We start from the raw sequence: 20873 nt of genomic DNA, 5'->3' as shown, positions 1-20873 counted from the left end.
AGTGAATTATTTACTAAAGCCTGCAGTGCGGAGGAAAAAGCTTGTTGTATTTAAGTGGCTTGTGTACCTAAAGGACAGGTCGTTTTTTGTTTTTGTTTTTAAAGATTTCAGTAGGCCTATTTGAAATCCAATATAGGCTATACAGTGGATATAAAAAGTATACACACCCCTGTTAAAATAGCTAATTTTTTGTGATGTAAAAAAATTAAACAAGGATAAATTATATCAGAACTTTTGCACATTTAATGTAGAAATTACAATGCTGAAATCACTTGACATGACTCATTTCAAATAAAAAAAAAGGTGTTTTAACAGGGATTTGTAAACTTTTTATGTCCACTGTATATACAGTAGGGCCATAGGTCATTCCACAGATATTCATATGTTTACAAATATACACTGTTTGCATCACAATGTCCATTTTAAATTATTTATATACACTAGAGGCATTGACAGAATTAATTAACTAATTATTCCACCAAACGCAATTTCATTTGTTTGTGATGGGAAAAATAAATGAAAAGCACATTATTTTACATCTATGGGGATGGAACGTTTTTGATCTATTTCAAATGCTAGCCAGCCTGCTGTGTGTGTGCCTGTGGTGCAGGGAAGCTGAAGACAGTGTAGGGTCAACCTGTCTTATCATATTAATATAACTGGAGCAATAGCAGAACCACCAGTGGCTTCTTCTCTTCCTCTTATACTCATGTTCTTCTCTTATATATGTTTGCATGTATTACATTAATTACTTGGTTTTACTGCATAAAGAAAATGAAACCTTGTTGATAACTACTGTGCCCCCATCATGCCTTTGCTAAATATAGGGGTGTAATACAGGAAGTCATTGTTTACTTTGGTTAGATGAACTATTCTGCAAACAGTCTGTTGATTGTATGACGCTGTAGGCTGCTTAATTTGATAAAGACTTAAATATAGTGGCAGATGTGATCCTGAATCGGGTCAAATGTAGGTTCGTAAATGTTGTTGACACAATATATATGACAATTTGGTCTGTGTGAGTCAGGTTTTTTTATCTATGCCACAAGGAAATCGTAAATCCTGAAGTCACAACACATGCTCATTGGAAAAATGATGATTACAGGGGAAGATTATTGATTAATAAAACCTTTTTTTGTCTCGCAGTTCCTTTCACAACACTATGTTGTGACCTGAAAACACTTTTACCATCATTTGTAAACTAATACATTTTGATGTATGCATCACATAACCAGCTTCATATGTGTGTCTTTTCTGAGGTTGCAGACTTGCTCAGTAGCTCACCTGGTACAGCATCACACTTACTATGTGGAGCGCTTGGGTACGAGTCACAATATAAGACTTTTAGAAGCAAGCTAAAATGGCATGATTGCTACATCATGTTTTTTTATCTGATGTTTGCTTTTGTTAACACTTTCAGGTATGTTTAGTGTAGGTGGTACATTATTATACATTTCATTTCCGAACTGCCACGTAATAAAACGTTGCCAGATTCACGTTCAACTGTTTTGTATAAAACTGTAAGACGCTTTTAGTGACACTCAATGATCATTTCACTTTGAAGTTGACACGCAACGTAATGTCATTTTTGCAGAAATGTCATCATTGGCTCTCTTTTCCACACAGGCACTATTTTCCAGTGAGCCTGGGTTGTGGGTACCAAGCACCATTCGCCAAAACGCCTCATTAAACAATATATTTCTTCATGTAAATTCAAAGATTTTTCTACGAGGGGTAGGGAATAGAATATATCATTGTCTCAGTATAAAAACAGTAAGTCAATGTAAATTGCCCACTATGATAGGAAATCAAATGTGTGTTTTTGAGAAATGTGACCCTGGATCACAAAACCAGTCACAAGTCGCACGGTTATATTTGTGGCAATAGCCAACAATACATTGTATGGGTCAAAATTATCGATTTTTCTTTTATGCCAAAAATCATTAGGATATTAAGTAAAGATCATGTTCCATGAAGATATTTAGTACATTTCATACCGTAAATATATAAAACATTTATGTTGTGTGTGAATGCAGCACAATCGCGAATATAAATGGACAACTTTAAAGGCGATTTTCTCAATGTTTCTATTTTTTTGCACCCTCAGATTCCAGATTTTCAAATAGTTGTATGTCGGCCAAATATTGTCATATCCTATCAAACCATACATCAGATGATGTATAAATCTCAATTTCAAAAAATGTACCCATGTGACTGGTTTTGTGGTCCAGGGTCACGAATGTGTATGTAGTTAGCCTACTTTATGGACAAAAAAATGTCTTGAGGTGTCCATGTGGATGTGAGTACAGTACACCTCCATATGCACAGCAAAAAATTCATCCTGACCTCAAGACATCCTGTTATGTAATCTCTCTCTCTATATATACAGCTATGAAGAGAGTGAAAGAGGGAAGGCAAGAGAGGTATACCCTGACTGTTGACATCTTAAGTGGTTCTCTCATCAGCACTTTCTTGCGTAACATCCTCTCAGGGTCTGAACATGTGAACACAAAGAGGTTTCCTTCTTTACCACAGGACACTTCCTCAGCACTCTAGAGATTTTCCGGCAAGACATCTAAAATGACCATGAGCAGAGCTAATAGCTTAACTTGATGAGAGAACACTTATCTCAATGCATGATAGTAAAATGTTGAAGCGCTGTCAGAGACTTGCGAATCTGCAAATTGAATCACAGCAGAGACATTTTCATTTGCATCCTGCTACACTACACAATATAATGCAATGCAGTATGACGACACCATGTTGTGTTACCAGAGCTATTTGTAAATGAGGTGATGAACACATTCTGTTGGTGATACTTTGAAGTTGTTATACACAGTCTTTATTTAACCTGCACTGCCTGCTCATCGTCTTCATCACCTGGCTCTGAATGCAGAGGACTCTTGTCTGAAATCATCTTAAATAATAGACAGAGGTTGAATTTATCTTATGTAATAATACACCAAACTGACAGGGACAATAGGATTATTCAGATTAGCCTTTTGTGTATTTAGTAAGAGCTATGTGTAAACATAGCACTGCCAGTATTTTGTTTATTTGATTTGGAGTTTAGTTAGGGTCAGGCATTGGTTTTCTTTCAGTATTCAATAAATAACTTTTCGATCATACATTTTTAACCAGAAAGAAAATCTTTAAGGGGTCTTTAGTCCCATTGAATGCAGATCAGCAGCCTCAAAATACTACCCTGACAAACATGTTTCATAAATTGTCCTCAGTGTTTAAAGAAGAAAAAAAAGAGAAAAAAACCCTCAAAAGATGGAAAAAGATCACATGCTTTACAAGTTGCCATAGTGATGATGAAAAATTGCCCTGGCTTTACCTGCTGAGCAATTTTGTGTGTGCGTATGAAAGATACACGTTTCACATTTATTCTCCCAGGAAAGAAAGAAATGCAGAAGAAAATGGAAAATGTTGTGCACCTATGTATCATTTAAGTTAGTCAAGCACTATATGGCTATGGAATATAGAAATTATCTTTCAATTCTTCACTGATCAAAGGCTAATTTCAGCTCTATTTCTATTGTGTTAATTCTTTATTTCCATTTTATTTGGTTCCAGCCTGTTAAGAATCCTCACAATTGTGCTGCTGTGAATAGCCTATAATTCGCGAGTAAATGTAATTCTCTACTTTCCACCTCTGCCTATAATCAAGCTTCTCATTTTTCTAAGAAATCAATTTTTGTATGTTACATTACAGACCTCAAAACTTAGGCTACTGCATAACATGAATTAGCCTATTTGAACAGAGTTTTGCAGCTTCCTTAGGCTTAAAATAATCCATCTCTTCCATCTTTCCCGCTGGCCAAACTGCATATTTATCAAGCAAACGTCACATGCAATAAACTGTCTGCACGTGAGCCGGAGCGCTCAGAGAAGAATAATTCCAATGCGCATGAGCACGCGCTCCAACTGCGCGCACTCAATTCACCTTCGAACGTGTTGTTTTTCGTTCCCTAATATACTTTCATACAAATATGATCATTTTAACCTAGTCAATGTAGACGACAGGATTGAGCTTAATTAAAGGATGTGATGGTAATCAAGTTATTCAGAGATTACTTCAGCACACTGGACAGCACTCATCGCCAGTGACCGTTCATTTTTACCAAAGCAGAATGGAAAGCAGCAAAGATGAGCCAACGAGGACCCACGGGGAAATCACGGACAAAACACCGCAACAAATCAGCAGTTATTTACTTTAGAAAGAGACATGAACTTATTGGAAATATTTCTGGAGTTACTCATCGTTGTAATTGCAGTTGTGTCACTCGTGTCGAACTTGCTAGTGTTAGTATGTTTCACCTGCAGCGCACAAGTTCGTGCACAGGTGCCAGGGATCTTCATCATAAACCTCTCATTCTGCAACATCCTCATCACCGTTCTCAACATGCCTTCTACACTATTTGGGGTCTTAAAACGGCAAAAGCCGTTTGGCGATCACTTTTGCCAAACCGTGAGTTTTATGGATACTTTTCTGACTACCAACACTATGTTGAGCATGGCAGCTCTCAGCATAGACCGCTGGATTGCCGTGGTTTTTCCTTTGACTTATTCCAGCAAAATGAGACTCAAGAATGCCGCGCTGATGGTCAGTTATGCCTGGCTTCACTCGCTCGCGTTCTCGCTGGCTGCTGTCCTGCTTTCGTGGGTCGACTATAGTCCCGCGTACGCATCATGCACTGTGCACCTGGGAGACGATGATGGGAGCCGTGGGCACTTCATAGTGTTCACCACTGTGTTCCACACATGTACTTTCGCTCTCTCTCTCTTCATCCTATGCTTTACCTACCTGAAAGTACTACAAGTTGCTCGCTTCCATTGTAAGAGGATAGACGTTATAACGGTGCAGACAATCATGCTACTTGTCGACATTCACCCAAGGTACATTTAAAACATTATATAGCAACAGTTACTGTTACATATTATATAAGCATGTGTATTCGTGACATATATATATATATATATATATATATATATATATATTTTTTTTTTACTTCTTAGTGTGAAACAACGGTGCTTACTGGAGCAGAAGAAAAGGAGACAGAGGGCCACAAAGAAAATCTCCATATTCATCGGGTCGTTCGTCCTGTGCTTCGCCCCCTATGTCATAACACGGTATTGCTTTATGATAATACATTTGAGTAGAATGGAGATTATAAAAAATGTGCACATAACCGGAATAGATTACCTATACTTCAATTGCAATACTTATACAGGCCTTTGCAAAACAGTAAGGGGAGACAGGGGCTAGTTGTCACAATTTTTACTCCAGTCAGAGTAGGTTTATTTGTGAAAGTTAACTACTGTATCTTAATGTCTTTCTATAATGTATTGAACATTTACACCTTTATTGCTCAACAAAAAGGAATTTTTTTTTTTTTTTTTTTTTTTTTGCATGTGGGCCCTATTATATAATATGATTAAGTCAACCTCTGTAATAATCCTACTTACACACTACAGCCTAGAAAATACTAAGAACACTGGTTTATTGTAAATTGTTTCCAGCATAGTCATACATCAATTTCCTCAATACAGTGCCATATTGAATGTTTCTATAATAGCCTAATATCCTTCTTTTCTCATAGACTGACTGAACTGACTCCTTCGGTAAAAATCGACCGTTATTGGGGGATCATAAGTAGGTGCTTGGTGTACAGCAAAGCTGCCTCTGACCCTTTCGTCTACTCCCTCTTACGGCAACAATATAAGAAGGCCCTTTTTGAATTGTTTAACAGGATTTTGGGACGGGACTCATACACACTGTCTGATCACAGCAGTCCCTCAGACATTGAAAATGAATGCTGCTCACAAAGGGTTAACAAGTTAAAGGAAAACTGTCACTAGAGAAGGTGAAAATGCCAAACCAAACTGCCTATAATTTCTGAAGTAATGGCTTATACTGTATAATTTCTTAGTCTTTTGAAACCTTGGGAGGCCACAAACTTTACCAATCACTGGATTTTCTTTTATTGAAATCAGAACACTTGCACACTCATCTGGGATTTGACTCTTTATTCACAACATAGTCCTATAATGTGAATTATTATGTACATTCTGAAATAAAAATAATTATTGAAGAGTAAGAATTGTATAGATATATGATGCCATAGCATGACATATTTATTTGGATAAACTTTACTTTTTCGCCATCCAACAACACATATTACCTCATAATATGCCTACAGTAAATAGCACGAATACAAACTTAAATCTCTCATGTAATTAAATATTTAGAACTTTTTTCTTCTAAGTGCAGTCTCTGGCAGGGCCACAAGGCTATTAAACGGTGTCCTAAAGTCACTCCAGTGTTGTCTTGAAAGGTGAAAATTTGTTTAAAATGTGTTTCTGTTTGATTTAATATTCTAATAATTATTTTGTTGCCTTACCGAACTGCCATCATCACTCTGGTTGCCACTGTTATTTTTCTGGTAGAAGTTATGTGTCTTTTAGAAGTAAATTACAGTTGAGAAGTCACATTAAAAAGAAACATTTTGAAACATCAATCATAACAAGACATACTGAAATGCACAGCTTACAATGAGTTATTTCTATAAGGAGATTGCTCAATTTAGAATAACTGTATTGGTAAACAAATACAAATTTAAAAACAATGGAATTCAACACATTAAGTTATCGAGTTTTACATGTTCAGAAATTCAAGTTAAAGTCATAAAGAAATGTGCAGGTGTGTATACATTCCCATACCTCCATCATACATTGTCCTTTGACCCTTGTGTTCTTTCCTTTTACCTATGACATACTAACAACAAGCAAGAAAATATGTGCAATTTAAAACAAAAGATATACCTTTTTTGGTAGCCTATTTGTTTGTATCAGCCTACCAATTCTACACTATTTTATTTAAATTTTTTTTACTTCCAAAGGCTCCACATCAGCTCTAGACTAGTGAATAAAGATTAGTTTCTTACTCGTATACGATATACTGCTTTTTGCAGGTCTTGAGTTATAAGCTTTCTCAGATTTTGGTCTGAAACAAATAAGTGTGGGTCTTTATTTAGCCAGGTGGACCCGCCTTTCTGAATCATATCCAGGCAAATGATTTTACCACACACAGTGATTACAGTCAAGTTCTTGAAAATGAAAAGAAAAGTGTTTATTCCCTTTCTTTTTCTTTAACACTGCACTGATTTTGAAACAAGTCTATACCACAAAAAGAGTAAATGTGAAGTCAGGCTTTCTGAAAGAACTGTAATTACAGTGGGTCCCAGACACAGCAGAAGAGCGGCCGCCTACCGCGGGAGTGCTGTAATTTGATCATTTGGCAGCGGTGCTCGTGCAGGCTGTCCCTTAAGCGATGGGGGTAGCGGGACTTTTCGGAAGATGATCAACTTTGTACGTCGCTGCGAATGCCACATCATTCAGTTTATGGACAACAAAATGCTTACGGTTTTAATTATTTTAAGCGCACTGGCGACATGCTTGAGCGTCCCACGACGATGTGAACCGGAAGAAGCAGCAATAGGTAACCTTTTACATTCATTCAGTGTTGCACCCATCTTAGTTGGCTACAGTTAACTGCAATTTTATGTGAGGGGAAACTGGAAACGTGTAGGCAATATAACTACTAGTCTGAATGCTCTTTTGAATTAGTTTATCATGGTCTTATTTTTTTATTTTTTTATACAAATATGAATTGTGTATGTATATATATAATACAAGTGTATAACACTATTATTAATAAATAATTGTTTTTAATTAACATATTTAAACATGTTTTATTAGTAAAGGGGAAAAAGCAAAATATTAGTGGAAAAAGCAAAAGCATTAGTATAAAATGTTAGTTAAAATGTACTATACATTTAAAATGTGTAAATAGCTATAATAAGGAATGAGAGGGTGTGAACAAACTTTTGACTGGCAGTATAAATGCTCAGAGGTCAAATAACTTTTTTGCATTTACAAATGCAAGCACCAAGTGTGAGAAGGATTGACATTGTCATGCAATATTCCTGCAGAAAGATGTATTTCTTTCCACTGTGTACTCTACTGCCATCTAGCCTTCAGAGACTAGCTTTGCACTGACTAGCTGTAACATCCTCTGTGAATAATTGTTTTTTAGGAAGATGCAGAACACCTGCAGAAGAGAGGCGTAAGTATACTCATTTTATTCCATTGTGCATATGAGTCAGGTTGCTGCATGTATGTCAATGTGTGTTATATCATGTTGCATGGTGTTCTGAAATAGAGTGCAAAAACATTTTTGTTTCACAGCTCTAGCCTGTAAGGTATGGGGGGAAAAGGTACTCTGAATACCAAACATCACTGCAAGATGGGGCTTGTCTACATCACTGAAGAAAGGGAAAGACATGATATGCCTTTAAAGGCCTTAGGGTGATTTAGTAAAAGTTGTGAGATAGCTTAGAAGGTGCAATTTGGTTTTTAAAAAAACAAACAAATAATTAATCTGATATACTAAACAAGCATTAATGTCTTGTCATGCTGGGTGTCACATACTGTCATTTTAAGAAGGTATTTATTACTAAACTGCCACTAATAGGCTGAATAAGCGAAGCAGCCATGGATTTCTTTCTCAAAACTTTAAAACATTACATATATTTGATTAATGTATGATCATACAAAATCTAGTATTAAAAACATTCCACTGCAGATGACATTCTAAAAACTGTTCCATTTCAAGAACTTGGAGCGAGTCAATACACTTTCCAACTTTCCATATCAAAATGAAATGGTGCTACACCACCTGCAACACATTCTTCATCTATGCACCTCAAACTGATTCTAAAGTAAAATCCTTTCTCTCCTGTCTCTAGCGCAGTGCATGGAGATGGTGCTTGGTTACTGTCAGGATGTGCCCTACAGCCACACCACATTCCCCAACATTGTGGGCCACCGTTCACGTCAGGAATTAGAGATGGGTGCAGAGTACCTTCTCTTGAGCGTGATCCACGGGCTGCTGAATGGAGAGTGTTCTCCAGACATCCGTCTGCTGGGCTGCTCAGTGTTGGCTCCACGTTGTCAAGACGGCAGACTCGTGAAGCCGTGTCGTAGCTCGTGTGAGATGGTGACAAAAAGCTGTATCCATGCCTTTGAGGCCATCCAAATGGCATGGCCTTACTTTTTGGACTGCGACCGATTCTTTGTTAGCAGTGAGGAGGGTTGTCATGACCCATTGTCAGAGCTGAGAGGTAAGAATTGTGGAGTGATTAAAGTAAAATATAAGTTAAGAAAAAACCTCAAGCTGTTCCAAACCTTGTATGAATTTATTTTCTCTGCTGAAAACAAAAGATGATATTTTGGAAAAAGCACATACTTTCTCCCCTCAGAAAAGCAGGATGTGGCCTTTGCCAACATATCTGATGGTGGTCTTTCCACTATCCTTCGGTTCACTTACCACTCCAACTCTCAGATGTTCAGCATCCTGAAGAAGACAGCAGCTAAATGCCCCCATATCTCAAATACGTACAGCATTGGACGCAGTGTGGAAGGAAAAGACTTGCTGGTTATTGAATTCTCTAATAACCCTGGACAACATGACCTATGTGAGTATGAGGTACACAACAGTTCATTTTTTGTTTTGTTTTTTAATCAAAGAAACGTATACTCGGATTCAGCAAGGATGCATTAAATGCCTCTAACGTGACTGTAAAGACATTTATAATATTACAAAAGATTTTTTATTTCAAAGAAATACAAAGTTATGTCATGAAAATCTAGATGGCGCCAGCTGATAAGTCCTTAACTAAATGTGCTTGCAATCACATCATTCTGATCTGCTACGGGTCCACATCCACACATGAATACAGGTAATTCATGTATTCTATATTGTACAGCAGCAGCATGTCTTATTTGCTCACAGCATGTTGTGTATGTATTGGCAGTAGCAATTCCTGTACTTGCACTGCAGCAGCAGCAGCAGCAATAACAGCAGCAGCGTAGCAGACCTATTCGACCAAGACCACACATATCAACAATGTCATATCCGTTACCATGCCAAACACTCTAAGAGTTGTCATGACAGAAATGTAGTTCTTTTTAATATTCTCTAAAGAACATTAAGCAGCACAACTGTTTCACAGTGCCGGCTAGGGAGGCACAGCCTATACAATAGCAAGAGTACTATTCTAGAATACTATTCTGAATTAAGCTTTGATTCAATTCCTGTTCCCATTTGTCTCTTCACTGCCCTCTAGTGGAGCCTGAGATCAAATTAATTGGGAACATGCATGGAAACGAGGTTCTCGGCCGACAGCTGCTGATATACCTGGCTCAGTATCTGTGCTCTGAGTTTCTGCTGGGCAATGAGCGAATTCAGACCCTCATCAACACCACACGCATCCATATCCTGCCCTCCATGAATCCTGACGGCTACGAGATTGCCGCTTCTGAGGTAGCCGATAGGAACGACCCCGAAAACATCTACCAGGAAGTAAATATTTTGTTGTCTGAGTCTGTCTGCCTGTCTGTTTGTCGGCTGACTGACCATGCCAAACTCCCTGCACCAGAGAGTGTCCTCCAGAACAGGTCAGGCCTCGGAGGAAGTCCATGCTATTGTGGAATAACTGTGTTTTAAAGTTGGCACAGTTTATCACTGCTTAGGAAATAAAACCCATAGCAAAAATTGGTCTAGTGATTTAGCTATGAACTGAAAAGGACAACTGGTAGAGGGAGACCTTGACTAACCACTCTAATAGACAATTGCCCGCATTTTCTTTGTCATATAACACAGCAGTATTTTAACAATAGCTTGTTAAACTAATAGTAGATTCATCTAAATCTCTTTACTGATCACCACGGGTGATGTTGAAGAATATAATGTGTTGTGTTGGAAACAATTGTAGGACGATGAATTGAATCTTAAATAAGAGGATAAAACCATGTTGGCCATTTACCATTTAACACTAACAGATGTATCTTTGCCTGGTTCTGATGTTTTCTGTCTTTTTATACATTTTAATTCACTGTCTACAGTCTTTAACCCTTCACCTCTTCCTTAATGCCTGACTTTCATTTTGGCTTTCCGATCCATCCAATGTGTTGAATAAAATAAAACTCCTTAATTGGTAATTTAGTTTGATGTGTAGCAAATGTCTTACATGTAAATTGAAAAAGAGTGCTACAAATGTTCTTACGTATTTAGTGACTCTCTTTGAAACCCTGTTAAAAATTTGCCCATGATTTTTTTGATGACTGGTGGGATTTGTAACATTTAGGGTCATGAGTTCAATGGATGGACCAGCGGTCGGACCAACGCACAGAATCTCGATCTCAACCGCAACTTCCCTGACCTCACCTCCATTTTCTACAATCGGCGTCGCTTCAGACATTTCCGTAGTGACCACATCCCCATCCCTGAATCCTACTGGTTAAATAAGGTAGAAGTGAATGTATTCCCATCTCTATCTAATGTACAGTTGCATAACAAAAATACATTTGATTCATGTTCTGTTTGAATATATGAATAATCTTTGTATATATATTTAAGTTACTTTCATATAAATGTACTGTATTATAGTAATGTTCAATATAGTGATTCAATATAGTGACAATACCTTGTGAAACTATGAAGTGAAAATCACAGAATATGGTTTAGTGTTGAGCATAGAGAAACTATGAAATTTTGGACATCTTGTGTTCATTTCTTTTTATTTATTTACTTTTAGGTAGTTGCACCAGAGACATATGCTGTGATGAAGTGGATTAGATCCTATCCTTTTGTTATATCTGCCAGTCTGCATGGAGGAGAACTGGTCATCTCATACCCCTTTGACTTCTCTAGACACTCCCGTGAAGAAAGGATATTCTCACCCACACCAGATGAACAAGTGAGTAAATGTATGTTCCTCCCAACTGTTGCAGACGAAGCTCCTGCACGCACTTATTTTGCATAACAAAGTCATTTCTTGTGTGTAGATCTTTAAGCAGTTGGCTAGGATATATGCAGATTCCCATGCCACTATGTCCAACAATGACACAGAGAGATGTGGAGCCTCATTTGCCAATAAAGGAGGGATAATCAATGGAGCACTGTGGTATAGCTTTGCTGGAGGTAAATGCTTTCCTTAAAGAAGAATCATTGTGTCTTTGAGGCTTAATTAAGTTAAATATGTAGCCATACCTATCCATGAGCAAAATGAGCAAGCCATTTATTTTGTGTAAAATCTCCATCTAGCTGTACAGTTTGTGAGACATTGCCATCCAGTGTGTTTTGTCAGGGTCCACATGTTGTCCACACATGACACTTTCTGTTTCCCATGTCTATCTATGTGTTATTGTTTCAGGGATGTCAGATTTTAACTACCTGCACAGTAACTGTTATGAGATCACAGTGGAGTTGGGCTGTGATAAATTCCCCTCTGAGGTGGAGCTCTACCCTGAGTGGCTCAGGAATAAGGAGTCACTGCTCAGCTTCATGGAGTCTGTGAGTTCACTCTTCTTTTGGGTCATCGAGCTAAGCATAGATTTCAAAGTTGCAGCTGCCTGGACTCTTTATTTTTTTGTTTTTTGTTTGTTTATTTGTTTATTTCCTCACATGCTAAATATGTGCTTGAATTAAAATTTCTTTTTCATTTTTAATTCTGGCTGTTGACAGTATTTTCTGATTTATGGAATCATACAAATAGATATCCAAAATCCCCTCTGTAAAAACCTTTGACACTAATATTTCAACAAAATGAAACAAGAATTTTGAACCTGGCTTTATCCAATGTTCAGATTTCTGTTCTTGAAATGTCTGTAAATTAGTGCATATTTGATCTAATAATGCCTTGTTTGCTTATTAAAAGGTAGACTAACTCACTTTTTTTGTTCAAAATTAACAGAATTTAAATAATGAGTTTATACATTATAAATCCTTCCAAAACATGACTGACTATGATAAGCCTATTATAAGTGTTTATATTTTAGACCTGACGGGATGGTTTTCGTGGGAAATTGTGCACATATTTCACCTGCCCGTGCACGTCTTGTCATATCTGTAAATAGAGAAAAGTTGCTCCAGCTACTTTGACGCGTGTATGTTGTCAGACATGGCATAGGTTAGTATTCACACCGAGTGAGAAAGGTTGATATGGAGCAGCTACATCTTCAACCTCCGGGGAATCATCTGTTTTAAAAAAAAACGCAGAACAGAGGAAAGTCTGCTGATAAAAGAGAACGCGACAGAGCTTGTGATAAAATCAGAATCAACATTGGCTTGACTGTTTGGAGATGGCGAGAACTGAGGGATTTGAAATGTTGTAAAAGTGACGTGGAGATGGCGTGCCATTTTTATTACTCAACAGACGAGTAAGGTATTTTATTGAACAGATAAATTGCCATATGTAACTCTCTAACAGAGTTCATTCATTGTAAAGCATTATTTATTGTGAAGGGTCATTTCATTATGGTTGTATAACTCTGCCATGCAGCGCGGGTATATAATGAGCAGGGGTGCGATTGCACTTCAGTTTTTCACTGAGGAGCCAAGCAGTTGACCCGGCCATGCAGCGAGGTACAGGAGCTGTGGCAGGGGGCGTACATCTCCGTTCCCTCCTTCGTGGAACGAGGGTCACCATATGTAACCGAGACGTTTCCTATCAGTCGGTCACTCTCAACGGATGTCGGACTGAGTAATAGGAATCCATACCAAAGCGCCACAGCTGCTACCCCCTTCCAGTGCCCTGTGCAAGCCTCCTGCCCCTTCTTGTCTGGAAGGACGATAGGAAAGGGCTTACACAGAGATTATCTGTCACTGTTGTTTCGTGGTAACCCATACAATGAGACTATTGGATTACATTGGGAAAGCGTGCCCTTTCCACATGACGGAGAATGCTGCGGAAGCCACATTCTTCCCCGAAGGAGTTATGTGGAGATATACATATGGACTAACCCATAGGTTGCACTGCATATGAAATACTGGAGTGACATAGCCCAAGGGAAAGACACAGGCTTCCGTTTAGGAGCAACCGAGGAGAATACACATATGGGAAACCCAAAGGGTTGCACATATGGCACCCAGCCTAGACCCGGTTCTCAAGGATTCAGCGGGATAAAGGCCTGGTGCCGGACGCTCCGCTACGTCCGGCCCCATAGGGTGATGGAGGACTTGACAGGCTTTTCACTCTGGCCTCTCAGTGCTTCTACCCGTTTAAGGTGAGAACACGGGAGGAGACCAACTCTACACATAGGCTATAAAACCTAGCGAACATGTTAGGTGTCACCCAGCCCACAGCTCTACAGATTTTTTTTATAGCGAGGCGCCACGCGCCAGCGCCATGGAGGATGCAACGCCTCTCGTGAAGTGAGCACTCAACCTGAGCGGGCAGGGCATGCCTTGTGCTTGATAAGCCAAGGCGATGGCATCCACTATCCAGTGGGCCAACCTCTGCTTGGAGACAGCCTTTCCCTTTTGCTGGCCTCCGTAACAGACAAAGAGCTGGTCTGAGGTCCTGAGGCTTTGAGTTCTGTCCACGTACAGTCACAGAGCGCGGACGAGACAAAGCAAAGCCACTGATGGGTCTGCCTCCTCCAGGGGTAGTGCTTGCCGGTTCACCACCTGGTCCCTGAAGTGAGCGGTAGGAACCTTGGGCCAGGTCGGGGTCTCAGTACCATGTGGTTGTCACCCGGCCCGAACTCTAGGCACGATTTGTTGACCGAAAATGCCTGCATGTCCCCTACCCTCTTGATAGAGACCAATGCAACCAGTCTTCATGGACAGAAGCTTTAAGTCTGCTGTCTGCAAAGGCTCAAAGGGAGCATCCTGAAGTGCTCGAAGCACCAGGGAAAGGTCCCAAGAATGTATGGAGGGGGGTCAAGGAGGATTTAACCGTCTCGCCCCCCTAAGGAACCTGATGACCAGGTTGTGCTTCCCCACTGATTTGCCATCCATGTGGTCGTGATATGCTGAAATAGCGGCAGCATGTACTTTGAGGGTGGAGGGAGACAGCCCTTGCTCCAACCCTTGCAGCAGGAAGGAAAGCACAGACCCTATCGACCCTATCGTAAAACAGCTGGCAGTGGGAGGTCTTTGGAGAGACAAACAGGTCTACCTGAGCCTCCCCGAACTCTCCCCAAATCAGCTGAACCGCCTGGGGGTGGAGTCACCACTCTCCAAGGAGCGCTGCTCGTGATAGCTCGTCGGCCACATGGTTGAGCACACCGGGAACATGAATGGCCCGAATTGAGCTCAGATGCTTCTGATTCCAGAGGAGGAGATGGCGGGCGATTTGCGACGGGAGCGGGAGCGTAAATCACCTTGCCGGTTGATGTACGCAACAGTCACAGTGTTGTCTGCACGGAGCAGTACGTCCCTGCCCTGCAGCGGCCTCTTTAAGCGGCTCAGAGCGAGACATACTGCCAGCAACTCGAGGCAGTTGATGTGCCAATGCAGTTCGGGGCCCGTCCACACCCCTGACACTGCATGCCCATTCTATGTGGTACCCAAGCCGTGACAAAGGCATCTGTGAACACTACGCAGAAACGAGGTGTCTGACCACGGGCTGAAGGTCTGGCGGCACGCCGGTGTGATTGTCACCAGGTGAGTGCCGCGTTGCCACGCCCATCTTGGGACTCGGCCATGAAGCCAGTGCTGAAGCAGTCTCATACAGAGCAACCCAGGCTGTGTTACCGCTGCAACCACTGCCATATGCCTCAGGAGCCTCTGAAAAAATTTCAGTGGGACCGCCGTCCTGCCTTTGAACGTATTCAAGCAGTTCAGCACTGACCGAGCACGTTCCTCTGTAAGGCGCGCTGTCTGTGCGACTGAATCCAACTCCATACCGAGAAAAGAGATCCTCTGCACGGGGGAGAGTTTCCTCTTTTCCCAGTTGACCTGAAGACCCAACTGGCAGAGGTGACTGAGCACCAGGTTCCGGTGTTTCTCATATCTGATCTCAAGAGTGTGCCAGTATGAGTCAGTCGTCGAGATAGTTGAGGATGCAAACGCCCTGTTCTCTCATGGGAACAAGGGCCGCCTCCGCGACTTAAAGGAAGAAGCGGGGAGACAGGGACAGCCCGAAGGGACCACAGGCGTACCCACAGAGGGGCAGCGAGGGTGGAACGTAGAGATGCGGTTCAGGGGGCTCTCTTTGCGAGTCGGGCAGTAGCGGGGTGTGCTGTGCAACAGTTACCTGGTTCCACAGGGCAGGGGGCGCAGGAGAAGACTTGGTTGCGTTCTTGAACTGCGCGGCTGCCCACTGGCGATAGAAGAGAAGGATGAGAGTGGTGAGGTTTTTCTCCTCTCACTGCTCTCCGTACCCTCTTCGGACCCAGAGATGGAAGAAACTGCTCTTTTTTTGAAAATTTGGGTACCATTGGTTTTGAGGCCAGCAGCGGAACACAAACAAAACAAAATATACAATTTTCCACCCGGCGGTGCGGTCACGATCTCCTGAAGAGCAGTCCCCTCCATCTCCGGGTTGCCCGTCCTAGGGCCTCTTGTCTTTGGCTTTGCCTCCCCTCTTGGCGGGGGTTGAGGCCAGCAGCGGAACACAAACAAAATGAAACATACAATTTTCCACCCGGCCCTCTTCCAGGGGAGGGAGTGGTGCGGTCACCATCTCCTGAAGAGCAGTCCCCTCCATCTCCGGGTCACCCGTCCTAGGGCTTCTTGCCTTTGCCGCCCCTCTTGGCGGGGACCTGGATGGGCTGGGCGGCCTGCCTGCGGTTGGCTCCCCAACGCTGCTTAGGTGGAGGTTGCTGCTGCGGCGCGGGAGCAAGGGCTGATGGAGGAGGACGCTCTCGGCAACGAGCAGACTGAGGTGCTACGGGCGGCGGATGGATGGAAGTAGCAGCTGACCGCTGAGGCAGGATGTGTTTGATGGCCTCAGTCTGCTTCTGTACAGCCGAGAACTGCTGGGCGAAGTTCTCAACCGCGTCGTCGAAGAGGCCGGTCTGGGACACGGGGGAGTTAAGGAACCTGACTTTGTCGGTCTCCCTCATGTCCACCAGACACAGCCAGAGATGTCGTTCCTGGACCGCCATCGTGGACATTGCACGACCCACCGATGTGCGGTCACCTTCATCACTCAAAGTGTGAGGTCCGTCATGGCACGAAGTTCTTGTAGAACTTGGGGATCATGACCACCCTCGTGCAGGTTCTTCAGGGCCTTGGCTGCCTCAGCGTGCTTGATGCCCAGACACATGAGGCAACGATTGTGACCATCCCTCGATCCCAGGTAACAACCGCATCCAGAAACACATAAGTAGAGTGACATCTTTAAATTGACGCTGCTCTACTTGTGAAAGTTCTTTCAGGGAACCGCTCTCCTTGGGGCTGAAGCATGCAGGGGCATGGTCGCAGCAACACAGACAGGGATGGTGGCCTGTCGTGTGCTGACTCTCTCACTTTGAAGGCGGTCTCTTACCAGCCATAAAAACGGCCTTTCAGCGTTCAAACAGCACACCGTACCAGCTGTGAGAACAGCCTTTGTTTGCTCCATGAAAAGGCAAAGAAATTGAAAGAAAAGAGAAGAGAGAGAGGAGATAATCGACCCCACTGCCACGCCGTATCACCGATGTTGACGATGTATGATGTAGGAGTAGCTTAAGCTTTGACGGCTCTCATGGTTCAAACAGGGCTGGGCAACCGCGTTCGTCATTACGTTGTGCATCAAGTTCAAGGGTTACTCTTTTGGCGTATGTCGACTTGCGTATGGCCATCTGCCGGAAGCTAGTTATTTTAGTCGATAAAGTTTTAAATATGGATATTTTTCTTACACAAACGCATCACTTCGCTTCAGAAGGCCTTTATTAACCGCCCCAGAGCCGGTTCGAGCACTTTTATCACGGATGAATAGGGTTTGATGGACTTCCAAAAAAATGTATCCATTGACTCCCATTAAAAGGCTTTGAAGAGCCAGGATAATTTTTTATATAACTCTGATTGTATTCGTCTGAAAAAAGAATGTCATATACACCTAGTATGGCTTCAGGGTGAGTAAATCATGGGCAAATTAAATTTTTGGGTGAACTATCCCTTTAAACATAACATTTCCGAAATCTTGTAATACAAACTTTTTTTATTTTTTTATTCTTAATGCCATCAATTAGAGGTATGGTCATATCTAGTTATTTTTTTCCACTTTATTCCTTTTTGTAAATGGTTAAATCAATGTTAGGAAATGTTTATATTGTATAGTTTATCCTTCATATTTTTTTATATTCGTCAACTTTCTCAAACATTTTAAAAGTATCTAACAAATTAAATGAATGAACATTGCCTCAAAATGCAGCAACACGCTGGACTAGTCCAATCTCATAAGAGAGGATGACTGTTTTGATACCTTTTTTTTTGTGGTCAATTTTTTTTAAATTATTTAGATTTCTTCTTAATTGTTGCAGTGCACACATAAAAGAAAGACCTGGAACACTTAGAAAAACAATGAAATATATGGGGCTATAGGGAAAAATAATGAAATATATGGGGCTATAGGCCCTGATCTCTTCTAACTTCACTAGTATCTATATTTGAGAGAAAGGATTATTTTAATTGGCTATATGGCACCAAATGAGGTAAATAGCAACTTCATCATCCTGAGCTGTTACTTGCAGGTCCACAGAGGTATAAAGGGCATTGTAAAGGATGAACATGGAAATGGCATCAAAGGAGCAACAATATCTGTTAGGGGGATGCGACATGACATCACTACAGGTAACAATTTATAGTAAAGTCATAATGCAACCTTCAACACACTTTTAAAAACCTTGTGTGTTCCTTTGCATTGACCTGAAATGAATAATGCAGTTGTAAATGAGTGTTGATGTAGCCTCTGTCTCTCTCTACAGCTGAGGATGGTGATTACTGGAGATTGTTGAATCCAGGTGTTCACATTGTGACTGCAGCTGCCACTGGCTACTCTAAAGTATCTAAGCGCCTTAACCTGCCAAAGAACATGAAGGTGGGCAGAGTGGACTTTGTGCTGAAGAAGGTCCCACGAGATCCCTCCCTTGACTACTTTAACATCCCTGAGCTGGACAACTATGAGCGTTTTGACCCCTATAATCAGTTTGAGCAGTACAGCCAGCGGGAGCTGGGAGAGAATGGGGAGGAGAGAACTGAGAAGCCCTGGTGGTGGGCTTATTTCAGCCAGTTAGGCATATCTGCGCCTACCTGGCTCCTGCGGAACTACTAGGGACCCTCAGGACACCCTTGGAGAGCCACCTGATTTGCACCCAAGCCATCACGATGGTGGCATTAACCACATGCTATAGATGTGCAGCTAACCACTGGGAATAGTGAAGCATTGCTTCTTTGGTAAATTGCCTATCTTATTAAAAAGTCAAACTTTGGAATAATTATGATTTTTTTTTAATGTTTTTGAAATAAATCTCTTATGCTCACTAAGGCTGCATTTATTTGATCAAAAATAAATGAGTTACAAATAGTTAAAACAATAATACTGTGAAATTATTACAATCTAAAACAATAGTTTTATATTTTAATATTTTTTAATAATGTGTCACATGATCCTTCAGAAATTATTCTAATTTGCTGATTTGTTTTTGGTGCTTAGTTATTAATAATGGTTCTTATTATTATTATCAATGTTGGAAACATTTTTTTGTTGTTTAATATTTTTGTGGAAACCATGATACATTTTCAGGATTCTTAGATTAATAAAAGTTCAAAAGAACAGCATTTATTTGAAACAGAAACTTTTCTGTTACTTTTGATAAGTTTAATGCATCCTTGCTGAATAAAAGTACTTTTTTCTTACCTTCCCCAAACTTTTGAATGGTAGTGTATAACAATTTCCATAAAACTTAATGCATCAACATTTTTTTTTTTTTACATTGATAATAATAAGAAATATATTAGAATGGTTTATGAAGGTTCACGTGACAGTGAAGCCTGGAAGAAGACTGGATTAAATTGCATTTAAACATATTTGTAATAACATTTTACAATATGACAGTTTTACAGACTTTTTTATCACATAAACGCAGCCTTGCTGAGCATAAGAGCACTTCTTTCAAAAACATAACAAAAATATCTTAATTATTCCAAACTCTTGACCAGTAGTGTATATCAGACTGGCGTCATGTAACATAATTCACCTGTAAAACTAAGAGGAAGTATTATTTTGCTTTGATTTTCTCTTTGATTTTTTCTTCAGCACTAAATCAGATTCCCTAAATGCAGCTATAAACAGCTTATTCTGATAAAGTTTGGCAGCTAGACATGGGATGGATAGCATTGCATATAGTAAATGATAGCATTGCTGTGGCTTTTGCAGTGTGTTATCTGTTATCAGGGCATATATTGTATATTCATCTTTTTCTAGCACATTAAGGATGTTCAGTGCATGACGTTTGAGGCTGTCATTAAAGTGTTAAATGTACTGTTTTAATTAGCCATAAAAAAATAAAATAAAAAAAACAATGGACATGGACTGAACATCAGGTGTGCAAGATAAATAAAAACAAACTTCTGTGCAATTTCTGATTTTTAAAATTTATTTATTTTTATTCTACAATGCGATGTACATTAGAGTTGGATTATCTTAAATATTTAAATGAGGATTCCTAATGGACCACAATAAGTTGATAAAAAGAGAGTTCCTTAAAGGCATAGTCTTACAATTTTTTAAAATTCATTTCATGATGGTGAGTACAATTTCTTTTTGAGTAAACTATTCATTTTAAATTGTGCAAGTCAAGGAATAACATTAAAACATTGATGTAGTTAATACAATGTAGGGTATATACAGCATAATGTTGTTCTGTTATAATATTCTTTTTTCCCCTATTGTCAACCTTTTTATAAAGGTTTAGTAATATGCAAAATATTGGTACAAATGCTTTATGCAGTTAGGAGGCTACAGTGCTTTCTTGAACCACTAGATGGCAACAAAGTCTATATAATGACGATTCAGCTCTATCTATAACTTTAG

General features: G+C 40.4%; 2 protein-coding genes across 3 annotated transcripts; both read left to right on the top strand.

Annotated features, from left to right (window-relative positions):
- Positions 1-3907: 3907 nt before the first annotated feature.
- On the top strand, positions 3908-6945 carry gpr78a (G protein-coupled receptor 78a). Its single transcript, XM_082164906.1, has 3 exons — positions 3908-4902; positions 5023-5136; positions 5607-6945. The coding sequence occupies exons 1-3, from the start codon at positions 4232-4234 to the stop codon at positions 5863-5865; spliced, it is 1044 nt and encodes a 347-aa protein (XP_082021032.1). The 5' UTR covers positions 3908-4231; the 3' UTR covers positions 5866-6945.
- A 296-nt stretch (positions 6946-7241) lies between these two features.
- Positions 7242-20418, top strand: cpz (carboxypeptidase Z). 2 transcript variants are annotated; one of them, XM_082164850.1, is made up of 11 exons: positions 7242-7504; positions 8102-8131; positions 8814-9188; positions 9327-9542; positions 10194-10390; positions 11214-11375; positions 11664-11825; positions 11914-12049; positions 12282-12421; positions 18532-18631; positions 18766-20418. In XM_082164850.1, exons 1-11 carry the CDS (start codon positions 7363-7365, stop codon positions 19110-19112), a joined length of 2007 nt encoding a protein of 668 aa, XP_082020976.1. In that variant the 5' UTR covers positions 7242-7362; the 3' UTR covers positions 19113-20418. The 2 variants fall into 2 exon arrangements, with proteins under 2 accessions (XP_082020976.1, XP_082020975.1); XM_082164849.1 differs by having other exon boundaries at positions 10194-10429.
- Positions 20419-20873: the final 455 nt, after the last annotated feature.

The sequence above is a fragment of the Leuciscus leuciscus genome (assembly GCF_965113295.1).
Source record: "Leuciscus leuciscus genome assembly, chromosome: 3".
In the NCBI taxonomy this organism is placed as follows: Eukaryota; Metazoa; Chordata; class Actinopteri; order Cypriniformes; family Leuciscidae; genus Leuciscus; species Leuciscus leuciscus.
Note: the sequence above shows the minus strand (reverse complement) of the source record. Positions and strands in the feature narration are given on the sequence as shown.

Coding starts and splice junctions, on each gene's coding strand:
- gpr78a (XM_082164906.1), top strand. CDS start 4,232: ATGAACTTATTGGAAATATTTCTGGAGTTACTCATCGTTGTAATTGCA. Junction 4,903..5,022: donor CTTGTCGACATTCACCCAAG/GTACATTTAAAA, acceptor TTTACTTCTTAG/TGTGAAACAACGGTGCTTAC. Junction 5,137..5,606: donor GCCCCCTATGTCATAACACG/GTATTGCTTTAT, acceptor CTTTTCTCATAG/ACTGACTGAACTGACTCCTT.
- cpz (XM_082164849.1), top strand. CDS start 7,363: ATGATCAACTTTGTACGTCGCTGCGAATGCCACATCATTCAGTTTATG. Junction 7,505..8,101: donor ACCGGAAGAAGCAGCAATAG/GTAACCTTTTAC, acceptor ATTGTTTTTTAG/GAAGATGCAGAACACCTGCA. Junction 11,826..11,913: donor CACCCACACCAGATGAACAA/GTGAGTAAATGT, acceptor TCTTGTGTGTAG/ATCTTTAAGCAGTTGGCTAG.